Consider the following 14,597-nt stretch of genomic DNA (forward strand, 5'->3'; position numbering starts at 1 on the left):
TATGCTTTTATTGGCAGCATGTTTTTATGGTATTTTATTTGACCCAATGCCGATTTTTATGTGAAGACAGCAAGTAATGAACACGAACCTATCTTCTCTCAAAGCACTTGACAGTAGCACACTTAAAAAGTCTTTTATCCTTTTCTGCATCAGAATTCCTTGTTTCAGACAACTATGCTAATTCTGTCAAATAAGAAAAACAGGATAAAGGTTTGTTTCTTGCTGCTTCTGGAGAATCTCAGCAGAACCACAGTTTGAAAGCCATACTCCTTCACTGCTTTATATAACAAATTTTAGTGCAGCAGATGTACTTCCTTCATAGTTTGATGGATAGAAACAGGAGCAAGAAACTTTGTCTACAAAACCTCACCAGGGTATTTCAAACTCGCATGGTGTCAAGTAAAAAGAAAAAGCAGGAGGTAATGAGAAATGGGTGGCTGAACTCCTGTAGCCATGGAGGCTGTAAGATTGCGTCCTGCATAGGCACAAAAACTGATGGGCCTCTTGGGACCATACCTGCATGCTGTGCTTTGGACATAGACTTCAAAGTACTGGGCTAGTGGAGATACTTTAAAGGATTGATAGCTCAGTTCTTGATCATTTTGTGCTTAGATTGTCAGAGAAAACAGGAAAGAAATTGCTAAAGGTGAAAGGAGCAGAAATTCACGTAACAAATATGCCAAAGCATACTGGTTGCATCAAATATGCCTTGAGAAATAGAAAAATATGTATTTTTTAGAAATAGAATAGAAAAATATCTATTTTTTTGTTCATAGGAATTACACATTTGAGAGAATGTGACAGCTGTTTCTGATCAGTCCTACACTAAAGGTTAAGCAGATAAAGACTGTGTTGCCAGCTGGTTCTGTCATAAGCAGAATTTCCCAGGGACTAGATGGCAGTAGCATGTTCATATTTTGATAAGAAAGAGTAAATAAAATTTAAGATGATGGAAAGAGATGGACAGTAATGGAATTGGCCTTTCTAGCTAAAATCAGAACTCCCTTTGCCTTTGATAGTGCTTTCAGAGTAATAACTTGTATATGGTGCTTTTCTAATGTGCCGATGGCAAATTGTCAGTTAGAAAATGTTTTCATGGCAGTTTCATTAAAAACAACCCCCAAAACTGCTGCAAAATAACTGAATAGAATGAATGAATTCCTACTGAGTTTTAAACCAGCCAATCCAGGCAGGTCTATGCAGTAATGTCCACCTAGTTTATACAGAGATAAGAGTGCAGACAGGTAAAGGTGGGATATTGAAAGAAAATGGACTTTGAGAAACATGGTTTAACCTTATCAATTGTAATTCTCCACGGTGTTAACACTGATGTTATTGTGCCTAGTGTCACACACTTGCTATTTTAATGGAAGTTATGCCTGAGAAACTGCTCTAATTGTGATAATTCTAGAAAGACATGCTCAGGAAATGTAAGTTTGCTTCCCTTTATTGTTTGTGAAATATCCTAATGCATTATCTATCACGATTTTGTCTAAAGAAAACAAGATTTAGGAGTGTTTTCCTTCTCAGTCTCTACTAAAGTATCAGTTACCTAGAGGGTGAAAATAAAATAGCTCAAATTTGAAGTATTTTGCCTTTCTGGGAGGCAGTGTATGCCTGTGTCCTTCTAATTAAGGAAAGGTCTACAGCAGTGATGGAAGGTCAAGTCCATATGCTAAATGAAAACTGTACCTGGGACCTCCCTGTAAATGTAATAACAAGGCAGCTACAAATGGCACAATTTAGTTGGCTTTTACTAAGATACTAAAATGTCTCCTAAGAAACTATTAAACAGAAGGTAAGGGACAAAGACCTAACAAAGGAGTACCTGAAGCTACAGAAATAACCTGAAGGTCAGAGAGCTACTGGTGAGGGTTTGCACCTGCCATGGTGTATCAGGAAACAGGGAGGAGGGAGATTTTTGTGCCAGAGCTCCTCCTGGGCTAATTCAGACCTAAGAGTATGAGGTCCCACGTCACAGATCCCAAGTCGAGTGACCAGAGCATTGACACAGGATGTGGAAGGACCTTCCTGCTATCTTGGCTGCCTCCTTTGCCCGATTTGCAAGTGGGTATGAACCAGGAACTCCTGCCTCCTACAGAAGGGCTGTACCAACAGGTTTAGACAGTTCAAAATCAGGATCACATGTGCTGTCTGAAGCTCTTCTTTTTGTACAGAGTTAACATTAAAATTACTGAGGAAGACAGCTTCCGAAATGAATCCCCATGCTCTTGGGAGGGCTGTGCCTGCCCTCGGGGCTACCTGGATTTGACTCCATTTAGGTACTAAACAAGTAATGAAGCATGCAAGTGCCTGAGGAACTTCACTGTGTGCTGGTGATGGATCAGTATCTTGAAGGTGCTGTATCCCATCTGCTATTAACTCTGGATGCTCCGTTTTATGGTCTGATTGCCAGCGTTCATCCTCCAGCACACAGGCAGTGTACCAGAGCCCAGAGAGACTGGGCTGACAGGGTATTGTGCTTTTTTGCAGTCTGATGTCCCTGGTTAGGATATAAATAACAAATCACAGTGTTTTACCTCAGACAAAAGTCCATTGCCTTCATGAGAGTTTTGTCCAGGGTGATGTCTACAGTAATTGCTCGTTATTGTTTTGGTACATTGCAAAATAATGAATATTCACACACGCTTGCTTTTTATTTCCTTTTGTGATTGTCCATTTGCAAGAGCTTTTGTGTAAGTAGTGAGTCTGATTCCTCCTTTCTCTGCAATGGTGCTTTGCATAGATTTGGGAACAAAGTTAAAATTTACAAGAAGTGTAATGGAGAAATCATTACCAAGTAACACAAACCCTGTTTCAGAATGAGCACAGGTTTTTTGGCCGCAGAGGTATATTACTCTTTAATTAAAGAAGAATCATCCTGTAGCAAGTCAAGTCACCCCAAGCAAATTATAATAACATGGAATGAGGCAAAGTGAATACTTCATAAGAGACACCGGAGGATTAGTGCTGAATGTTTCAGTGTCCCAGTGGTTTAAAAGAGCAAATCCTACAGCTGCTACTCTAAGCAGAAAAACTCCACCTTATTGCTTTATGATGCTGGATTTTAAAATGGAGGCACCGAAGGGATTTAGATTATAGTCAGTGACAGACTGTGCTCTCAGTACACTGACACTCTTCCACTTCTCCCTCCCCCCCGAAAGAGAACAGTTGGTAACTGAAAAGTAAACATGTGCAAAAAGATATTTATTACTGAAGGGATCTGTTTCACTCGGTATCTAAGAAATTCAATATTTATCATTCCTTGCAGCAGCTATTTTGCTGTGTCACATGCTATTAATACAAGCTGACATTGGCACGGAGCTTGCCATTTGGTTGGGCAGCTCCCACAGTTCTGCTAATGGATGGACAGTTCAGAAGATTCAGGAAAGCAGTTTACCAAGGAGGAAAGTTTTCTGGCAAGGAGCACCCACATACGTGTAGATAATGAAAAAGAAGGGAAAAAACCACAAGCCCCCTAAAAATCTGCCTGTACAGTTTCTTAAATTTCAGTGTCTAGCAGCCAGTATCTATGGAGCTTGTATCAGAGTCTCTAGAAGGCAATAAGCAGGAGCAAAATATGCTGAGCTCGTTGTACCAAGCACCTAGAATTTCCTGTGCAGAATCTGGGAAAAACAATGTGCTTCAGTAAAGCATTGAGAAATCTAGGGAATTTGGATGCTTTCAGACTTAGGTGATAAATAAGCAAACATGTGCTTATCGTTTGTGATTCCTGCTGTAACTCACTTGAGAGTAGAAGTCCGGTTGCATGTCAGTGGCAGTAACGAAGGAGAAGTTCAGTGCTATGTCGCAGCTGGTACCATAACGCCAACAGCTTTTCAGTCACACCCTTAAACATTATACGCAAGATTTTAATTCTTTATAGTACTCAATTAATAACCTACAGAAATCGGGTGATTCTATTTTGTTTGTTGTCTGAAATGTTAATGCATTCAGTTATTCCAGGAAGACTTAATGCTTTTAGTTTCAGGCAATTTTACCAGATCTAAATAATCAGAAAGATTTAATAGTAAAATAATTCTGTAAAGGTCCTTCATTTATTTGATGTGACAGGAAACTGCATTTTTTTCCCCTGCAATGACTTTACAAATACCTCAGTAACCTGAGATAATGAAGAAGGACAAGCCTGAAACAAAGAGAAAACCCTGCTCTGGGGTACCTGAAATTTAGTGTCAAATTTTAGAAGTGGTTCAACACTTGTTCTAAAGCATCACTCAAACGCCAGATGGTATCTAATGATTGCTTGGGATTATAAAATGAAAAGACTGTTCCTTTCAATTATATGTTATTGTTAGTCTTTCTGGTTAAAGAAGTAAAGCCATAATTCTTCTCCCCACATATCTTAGTTGGAATTCTCCAAAGAGCCAAATACTCCAAAGAGTACACTCACACCTATAGTACAAACTGTAAATTCTTCCCCTTGCAAAAAAACCAAGTCAAACCCTCATTTGTATTTCCATTGCTAATCAAGCTTTAGAAAGGTGGAAAAAATAACATGGATGGCATTTATGATATGAGAAACTGATTATACATGAAGTAAAATTCTTTATTGCTGATATAAAGTCTGGACATTATATAACTTGATTTGTGTAATTAAAGTTTTTTCCTAAGGGAAGGATAAAATAGGCTATTTCTAGAATCTAATTTTCCTTTAAAAATGGCTGTATGACTACAAGAGCACTAAAAGTAAAACTGCGACTGCATGAGTACGCTGGTGCTGCCTTGCAGTGCAGCCATTCCCATAAAAATGTTTTTTAGTTGCTGTGTATTTTTTCTGCTTATGTATTTATGATCAGTGATTTATAGCTGCTGCACCTTCACTTGAATCTATAACTTCTCCTGCTTATCGAGTTTTGGGATTTGTTATTTAACAAGTGTATATTGCCCATGACTTGGAGATGACTGCCTAGCCAAAAAAATACAGGCAGGAGCATAAGTTAAAAGTCAACTATTTCCACTTCAGAAGTGTTAAAGATGAAACTGCTTTTGAAGGTCACTAAGGATTAAGATGCATTTTTAGCACGTAGCCTGTGTCGGAAATTTACTGCGTTTTGATGTAAAATACAGCACAAAAATTTCTGTTCCATATTCCTGGAAAGTTAATCTTTCTCGTGGTTTCCAATAGAGCAGTTCAAAAGGAGAGGCTTCCTTGATAAAAAACATGGACTGCATTTAAAATATTGCCTATTTGCTGCTTACAAAATATCCAGATGTCAGCACATTATTCGGACTGGTACTTTAAAATTGTTATTGCTGCCATGTAGCCATGGATGTTAAGACGGTTCAGTTACCGCCTGGCTTTCCCATTTTCAGCTGTTGGTTTCGAGGAATCACTCTGTCATCTCCTTTCTCCACAATTCCGTTCATAACTCATCTAAGTGCATATAATGCTGAAAATCTGCCACAAAACCCCCAACCCAAAACCCTACAAAAAGCTGATGGAACATGAAATCAGGTAAACGGAACTGGGTACAGCAACCAGTTTGCATTTTTATCTGCAGACCTGATTTGTTACCCATCAACGAAGCAACAGTTAAATGTGTCTAACTCAGATGCTTTGAATTGTTTAAGAAATACAAATACACAAGGGGCAGAACCAAATAATATGAGGAATCTGGGAAATAAACCCTAGCATCCTGATTTTCAGTATTAGATTTTGGAAAATTACTTGCAGTATCTCATGAAACCCGAAGACATTTAATATTTTGCAGCTTCTCCCTTTATATATCCCTATGTAGCCACGGGGGGATTATTTGTTCAGTTGCTACATGCCCCAACTTTTCTGTCCTTCATTTCCATTGTAACTACTCAGGCAGAGGCCGAAGGCTGGTACTGAGCTAACCTGCAGGGTTGCAGCAAAGTGGCTGCACTGCAAGCAAGTTAATTGTTGTGTATTACCTCCTGCAGTGGTTCTGGAACAACCTGATATATGTATGACAGCAAAATGCACAGTAAATTAGAGCATTACCTTTTATCTCCCTATGTCATTTCTACTCTCCTATTGTCACCTACTATTTAATTGCTGTTGCAGGTACAGCAAGTGTATTAGCCTGAGCACCTTAATGACTCTTTAGACAACAAAACTTTTGCTTATAATCTTGATGAATCATCTTATTTTTCTCTGGGAAGTATTTTGGAAACATTTAAGCATTTTTTAGTAAGTTTGACTTCATAAAGTAACACAGGTTTCCATGTATGCCTCCTTGCAAGGTTTGCTGCTAGATTATCTCAGCAGAGCTCTTCCTTGGACCATGCTTTTGTTTTTTCCTAGAGACCATGCTTTTAAATCCAAAGAGCTCTGCTGCCCAGAGGGAGAGGCAACCATTTCATTTCCATGTCATTTTAGAGAGGAGACAGAGCAGGCAGCCTGCTACTAAAACATATCACCATTAAAGAGCCTCATTTCCTTATAAAACCAACATAGAGTGGAAAGGCATTTCCCCATGGATGATTCAGAGCTCTTAAATTACCAGATGAGAGTCAGGTGTGAATATCCCTCAGTCTGTGCTAATAAACTGTTCAATCCTATTTTCTGTTATATTAACCAGCAATAAAACCCCATTTAGCTTAAAATATAAAATTGATTTTGGTTTAGAACAACACAATAAGCATGTGTTGATGAATACCTGTTTTTCAGACTTTAGCTCTGCTTTCTGTGGATATGGATATAAAATGTTGGGTGAAGCCACCTGTAAACCTGAGGGTGGACAGAGATGCATTCACACAACTAATGCACATGGGCATCTCCCACTGATTTGGAATTGTGTGAATTGTCTCCTTATAATGACAATACCACTACCTCTTCCTGATTTATATTCTGTTCCTATAGCAATTTAATTCATTATCCTATTGACTTTCTCCTCTGAAGCTGAACATTAATCTGAAGGTTATAGAGATTTTACTAAACCACCCATTCATTAGACATGTGTTCCCTCATCTGGTACTTTCCTCAGAGGCTTATTTTTCAGCATTAATAAGCACTGGAGTACAGTAAACTTATGTTCTGGCTGAAATACTTACAAGTGACCTGCATATTTTCCAACAAAGTCTCCAAAATACAATACAGATGCAACTGAAAGACCTGCATTCCAAACTTCCTTTGGCAAGTTGTTGCAGGAGTGCCAGCATTACAATGTGCAGTATGGGCTGGCTATCAGCTACCTCTGCTTTGGCATTGTAACCACCTGTACGAATGTGCTTATGAAAGAAGCAGGAGGTTCCTGTCCTCTGCTCAGTGGCAGCACTAGCTGATGTAATGCTCCTTTCCTGAGGAAGAGGAAGGACTGTGTGCTAGTACAATTTGATGGAAATCCTTGTATTTGTAGAGAAAAGAAGAAGAAAACCATACCTGGAAGAGGAATTTAAAGATTTAGTATGTGTAGGGAACTGTGTGGAGAAAACAGGGGCTTTTGTGCTGAACTGACCTGCAGGTTAGAAAAGCAGGTTGGAGTCCTGAGCCAGGTATCACCTGGGAGTGGAAGGTGAAGGTTGTCTTGTTGCTGTGTCTTCTGGCATGCTGATTTGCCATGACGTGTTCTGTTTTGCCAACATAACTAAAGTCATAGTACATGCACAGTGCTTCATTCCAGTAAAAGTGGGGTTTGTTTGTTGGTTTGTTTTGTTTTTTTGTACTAATAATGTCAGCATTAGGATCGGGGGGGAAGCTATGTGGAACCACACAGGCCAGTCAGAGGTGTACAGAAGGTCTCAGTGACAGAGCCCTGCTTCTGATTTAACAATTCAGACTAATTCTGCAGCAGGCTGGATTAAATTATTCCAGCTGGCTGAATGCTTCTCATAGGCTGTCTATGTGACAGGCCTGCTTCTAAAAATATCACAAGTTGGATTCACAACACTGATCTCTCTGATCAGTAATCCTTTACTATCACTAGAAGTTCCCCACTCACATAGAATATGGCTGCAGTCAAAGAAATTGCAGTATTAGAAGGATGGTGTTTCAGACTTTCCAGCTTCCCCCTTCGATTTTCACTTTCTTGTACTTTATTAGGTTTTCTTAGTGGCTTTAAGTAAATCTCAGTTCCAAAATGTGTGGTACATCTTGCAATATGTATTAATTTATCTAGACACTCTCCTGGTTTTCATTTTACTTCTTATGCAGCAGATGAAATGGATGTGTGTTTATAATCTGTTTCCAAAGATTGAATTGGTGGGCAGAGAAGAAGAAATCTATTTTTTTCATGTATTGTGGATTATGGTCCCTTGTTTCAAAGTCTTCAGCCACTGAGTTAGTGAAAAGTAACCCCAAATAATTAAGCTCCTTGACTTCCTGCCTTTGCACTGATAAGGCTGCTGCAGTGCACAGCCATGAAGTGGTTGCAGGTCTCCTGCAGCACATTTCTCATTTTTTTTCTGCTTAGGAAAAGAAAATAGTATAGATTTTTATGGCTTTGCCACGTGGTAAAGTTAAAGGGTCCCATTTTCATCAGGAACCTTTTGGAGGTTGTTACCCTTTTCTTTTAACAAGGTAGACTGCGTGAACAGCAGAACTCTGGTAATTTCTGCTGTATTTTGTAGTGCTGCTGTCTGAAAGGAAAGATGGTCTTTCTCATTAAATGATATGAACTCTGAAGCATTAGAAGCTGTTTTCCATAGAGACACTCGGCAGCAGACACAAATGACTGGTCTTAGTTGGGGACTTCGCCTGAGCAGAGATTTTCTTTTAATCATTATAATACAGTAGGATGCTTATAAACAGAGGAGGGAATTAAACACCCTCAAGTATGTATCAGAGGGACAAGGGAATGCTCAATTTATTTATTTAAGCATTCCAAAGCCTGCCTTTCTCTATATGTTAGCAGTGCCAAACATACTGATGATAATCTGATAGACACTTTTAAAGCCCTTACACTGAAACTGTCCAAGCAATAGTTCAGTTATTCTGCCTACCAAAGTGATAATTAGGGGCTGAAAGGTAACCAGATTATTGTGGAGATCTCTCTTGACAGTCTTTAACACCTAGTTAAATGTTAAAGCCTGGCAATTAGAACCCTCTCAGTATCATTCAGACCACAGTGTATGTTGAAACAGTTTACTGTTTCCAGATTGTTTTTCATGCCATGGTCCCACTCCAAGGCACTCTCTATGCTCTGAGTGCCTGCCCTTGCACAGAACATCTTCACTAAGAAAAAGAAGTCCCTAAGGGCAGACTTCTTGCTTGGTATGGACGTTAGGCAGGATTTCCAGATGTGCAAAGGACATTGCAGCTGATTCAGAATATACTGGGGCTGCTTAAAAGATTCTGCCTTATGTGTGATTGGATTTAATGTTGGTCTGTTTGAACCAATCTAATAGTTTGCCAGTGTTGGGAGGGACAGGTTCTGCTCTCTCCCCTACCCTCTCCTCAGGTTCCCCTTCTTCCTCTGCAGTGTGCTGACTTGAACATGTATTGGAGAGCCCGGTGAAAATGCAAGGACAGAAGTGGAGGGAAGGAGGAGTAGGAATAATCTGATTGTGATCTACTGGAGCAGATCACAGTTCTTGGTGAACTTCATCCTTGAGAACTGTTTCCACAGCGAAACCCATAGTGGGTTTGGGCAACACGAAGAGCAGCAGTAACAAGGCAGTGTCAGGGGAGTTAGCATGCCATTAGCAGTCAGACAATGTAATCCTGCAATGATTTTTCTCTGGTTGCCTACGCTTGCTAAACCCAAGGCAGCAAATACTCATTGCTATTCTTACCTGCACTAGCTAAATTAAACTAATGCACTTATGCAGTTATTTTTCTTTATCCTATCTCCTTTGACAGCATTATCCAATGCAGGACTGAACAGTAATTAGCAGCAACAGTCTTGAAAGCCTACGTGACGTTATAAAGACATGTATTCTATCATAAAGTCAGTGAGTTTGTTACAGTTTTCTTACTATAGTAGCTGGAACCTGCAGACATTACATTTTCCAGTGCTGAGAGCTTATTGAAAATCACCTATTTATACAGACAACACTTGTACGGGCGGGTGAATCAAGAATACACCAGCTGCAGTCCTCCTATTCAGCAGCCATCTATTCAGCATGATTAATTTGAATCTGTGCTTGTATTTTGGAGATGACATGTGTTTTATAAGTAAGACGTAACTGTGCAGATGCAGGTTCAAATTAGTAATTAGTACTTGACCTTATTGGAACTTAGCTGTCCAGCTGCCCAAAACAGCTGTCTGAAACTTTGGAAAACACATCCTCAAAGGACAGAATCCATCTTGCCACCTGAAAGGCAGGCATCAGTCTAAGCTGTTTGTCTCTGCTCTGTTGTCAAGGGAGATGCATCTCCACAGAGTGATTTGTCCTGTGCTAAGAGATGTCTTTGGCTATCAGGAATGCTCATCTTCTGAAGATGCTAATCTCTTCCTATTCACTGCAGGGGGAATTCGGGTAACTGGATGAACCCTGTGTATACTGCAGATCCAGCTGTGCATGACCGACTGACAGCGGTTCCACTTGGCTAGGTTTCCTGTTTTTATTAAGAAAAACCTGAGGTCTCTGTTAGCAAATACCAAATATTGACAGTACTTCAAAACTCCTGTCAAAACCAGAAGAGCCTAGTTAAGTATTAATATTAAATATTGCAAACCAGTGCTTTACATTTGTACCTTTTGCTAGTCTATGACTGATGAATCTATCACCTAAAAACCTCTTTCAAAAAGATCTGAGATGATGCTGATCCATCACACCAAGTGCAATGGTATGTTTCAAACAAATTTTTGCTTTCTTGGTCAGTCAACTTTTGTTTGAATATTGCTCTTCTGTAAATCTGAATAGAAAAGCAAAGACCTTATTTACTACAGCATCCTTAACTTTCAGCTCTTAAAGGAGTTATACATTGTAAGTTCACTTATCACAGAATTTAACAAAGGCAACCAGAAGCCAGTTGTGTAAGATGAGTAATTTCATGGAAAAGCTGCCATTATTATATATATACATATAATATATAGCTACGTAGCTTAGAAAACAATTGATTACCATCATTTGATAACTCTGCAATTCATTTCCTACTTTTAAATAACTGCTGTTGCACAGTGCCAAAGAAAATGCCATGCATTAACTGACTCATCACCAGAGCCTGTGATAGATAGTACAGATGGTAATTTGATTATTCATCTCCAAGAAAAGAAGTGATTTATTATGAAAAAGTATTCATTTTGGTCTTCTGAAAGAACAGGAACAGGGATGATACCTAGAGTGCCTTTCAAAATAATCCCCACAGTAATATACAGTTATTCTGAAGCATTATTTGATCTGTTAAGATTTGTGGAGTAGAGTTGCATGCTAGGTAGTTCACAGATGTGGCACATGCTGAACAAGGATGGGTACCAAAAACCTCATGCATCTCTTCTATGGAAAAACGTTATATAATAAGAATGGAAAGGGTCTGCTTTGTCTACCAGAAAGTCTGCAAACTTTACTACACATCTTGAAAAAGTAATCCATAAATGAGACTAAAATATATCCAGCAAGAGTAATGGGCCATCCTGCAATCGCTACCAGGATCATAAAATGATTATCTTTCCTGGGACAGCTGCAGACCTGTATTCAAAATACAAAGCAAGTACCAGTTCTACGAGGGTTTAACTTGTAGAGTTATCTGTATTTCTTGAGCATACCAACAGACGTCTGTGGAACCATCTCTAAAATTAAGTATCATCTTATTTTTACATGAACCAAAGGCAGAATGATGCTCAATGTAAAGTGTATCACACCAGTGAGCAGCAAAAATAGCACTTTTATAAGAATTTGAAGCACTATCAGTATTACTTTGTGGTTAACCTTTGTGCTTACTGCAGATATAAAGGACCCACCAAAAGATACTTGATTACTTTGTAAGTAGCACGTATGAGAATATAGGGTGTCTATGCAGACAATAAATACAACAGTTTCATTTTTAGATGTGAGTCACACAGTTTGCAGTGCAGGAGCAAAACCAAAAAAGAAAGTAATTCCCTGATTTTCAGAATGGAAAAAGGGACACAGTTTTTTATGAATACAAATTAGTTTGCAAATACCTTCAGGCAGAAATGGAAAGCGAGTAATTCATTTGTAACCCCAAGTAGGTTGACATACCTCCCCAGAGAAAGCCTGCCCATTGAGTAGATGCTCTGATCCCTGGCTGTCTTCACTTCCAAAGTGTAACCGGATTTCCTCTAAGCGGTGGCTGTATGTCATCGGTCCTCCAGAGATGTTGACCAGATGCTCTTTGTCTAATCGTAGAGATACATGTCTCCCTGTGTTATACATCGTTCCACTGACCTAAACAAAAGCATTTAAAAGAATTTGTAAATCCTAGAAACTAATTCTATGTGCTTCAAGATTTTGCTCTTTACACCCCTTCATTCAAATGTAGCTACACATCTTATTGTTGTGGGATGAAATACACAACCTGAGGTTATACTTCAACTTCTGCTTTGAGTCTTACACTGTATATTCAAATATTTAGCTAAATCTGTATGTACATATTTTAGCCAGGGGCACATGGCTACTGCAGTGAATAGGATTATTACACTTCTAAATAAGTAGGCTTTTAGAGTATTTTTTTATGCAAGGTCTGAATAATGGCTTCATTACAGAATTCCTGCACTGAAAATGGGAACATTTCAGCTGACATAAATTATTTAAGTGAGCTTGAACGAATCTGAAATTTAACTTTTTTTTCCCTTCCTTTTAATATTTATAACAATATCCAAAAGTGAAGGTGCCGCAAAGAGCAGAGCTATAATTAATTATTCATAAATAGGGAGCCCTGCTCCTGCTGGAGCTGCAGGTGAAAACTGTCACTGTCTTCCCCCACAAGTCTCTTCATTTTGTTCTCAGTATTTTACATTTACAGTTGCGAGATATTTTCGCTATAGCAATGCAGGATTAATTCCAATCTGATCATGTATCCCTAGTTCCTACTACACCTCAAATAGCTGCAACGCTTCAAGATTCATCTGATTTTTAAAAAGACTGGATGTTGTGCTTCATTGGCAAACTGATTTACAGCTGCTGGAATGACAAAGAAAATGATGGTGGAGATTTTTCACGTGGAATATAATTCTGTCATAATTTCCACTGTCATAGGAAAAGTTTCTACTGCAAAAGATTCCTTAATTTATGCCACTGGGAAGTGAAATATGCCACTTAAAGTAGAATTGTGATTTATTTCAAAACAGTCTGCAAGGATACAAATGGTACACTTGAATAACATTCATTTACGTTCAGAAGAGGACGTGTAGCAATAATATGCTTTGTTGCATTTCAATTTAAAATTAAAGACACGACTATTATGTATTATATCCTATGCTACATCAGTACTATAGTAATTAAGATTGCTGCAGTGCCATTTTATCTGTAATACTAATTACTGAGTTTAAACGACCTGTTTTCTTGCACAGTAGGTTGTAAAAAGTTACATGCAGCAGACTGTGCGATAGAACTAAACGGATGAGATTCAATGGCTTTTGTGATTGTTGTGGCTTTTAAACTTTGATGCAGATGTTCTATTTTGGTGTTTATTCCCCATTCAAAATAAGCAGTAATAATTTTCTTATGAAAAGTAATAAACACAAATATTCCTATTCAGTGCACATAAACCACAAGGGTCTCATTTATAAATGCTCCTTAGTTTTTCTGCCTGATTTTGCATGCATAATAATTAAATACCAAGTTGAGTTTAATAGGTGGAAGAAGGTCAGTTTATTGAATTCAGTTTCAGTACACTGCATACGAATGGTACAAAATTGCTAATCATAAGTAACAAATGCAGTTTAAAAACAAATAGGGGAAAATGGTTTAAAGCCTCTTACTCATTCACATTTGGAAGCTCATGCTTCACTGAACACTCAGTTAAATTTAGCAACCATGCAAAATATTCCGAATTCATTTTCTTACTTAAATTGGTACAAATCTCAAATTAGGTTACCATTATTTTCTCTCTCAAGGTAAAAGTGACCCAAATAACTCCTAATATAAATCAAATAACTCTGTAAAGCAGTGAGGGGAAATGAGAAGAGGCAAATTCATGAGCAGGAGTACATTTGTCTTCCTTATTTCTCCCTTCATAAAAATGCAGTGCTTGTAATGAGATTGTCTTGGCTGTTTTGAAACAGAATTTCCCTGCATAGCTGCAGATGAAGAACACCAGTAACGCACTGAAGTAGCTGACAACGCTTCATTTCTGAGCTGCAGGGAGGGCTGAACACTTCCCAGTGAGACTATAAAAACCTCCTCCTTGGGCACTCAGACTTGTCACCAGGAAGGACAAAACCCAGGATCTTCAATATAAAAAATGTAAGGTCTTGCCCTTTTATCTGTTGTTTTAGGTTTAAGTGAAGCACTAGTTTTCTTGCTGTGAATGTGTGACCAAGGGAAGAGCAGCCACATATACCAGTCGAGATTCAGGACATACCCATGGCCATTTCTGTTCTTGAGAGTGTCAACATATACCACCGTCACCAGCAGCTTTTATTGGGCATGACTTCTAGGCTCATTTGCTTACTACAAGAAAAACAGAAGTGTCTTAAGTTTGCTGTGTACTTAGATTAGGCCTGGTTGGATGGGGCTTTGAGCAACCTGGTCTATTGGAAGGT

General features: G+C 38.7%; 1 protein-coding gene across 1 annotated transcript in view; it reads right to left on the bottom strand.

Moving 5' to 3' along the window:
• The window catches only part of CA10 (carbonic anhydrase 10), a gene marked incomplete at both ends in the record, with an annotated part of 191,188 nt that overhangs the window by 30,272 nt on the left and 146,319 nt on the right, over positions 1 to 14,597 (bottom strand). The window contains one exon of the mRNA XM_080629096.1: positions 12,094 to 12,279. Coding sequence (XP_080485222.1) covers positions 12,094 to 12,279 — 186 coding nt within the window. The remainder of the gene's footprint in view (positions 1 to 12,093; positions 12,280 to 14,597) is intronic.

The sequence above is a fragment of the Psittacula echo genome (assembly GCF_963264785.1).
Source record: "Psittacula echo genome assembly, chromosome: 14".
Classification (NCBI taxonomy): domain Eukaryota; kingdom Metazoa; phylum Chordata; class Aves; order Psittaciformes; family Psittacidae; genus Psittacula; species Psittacula echo.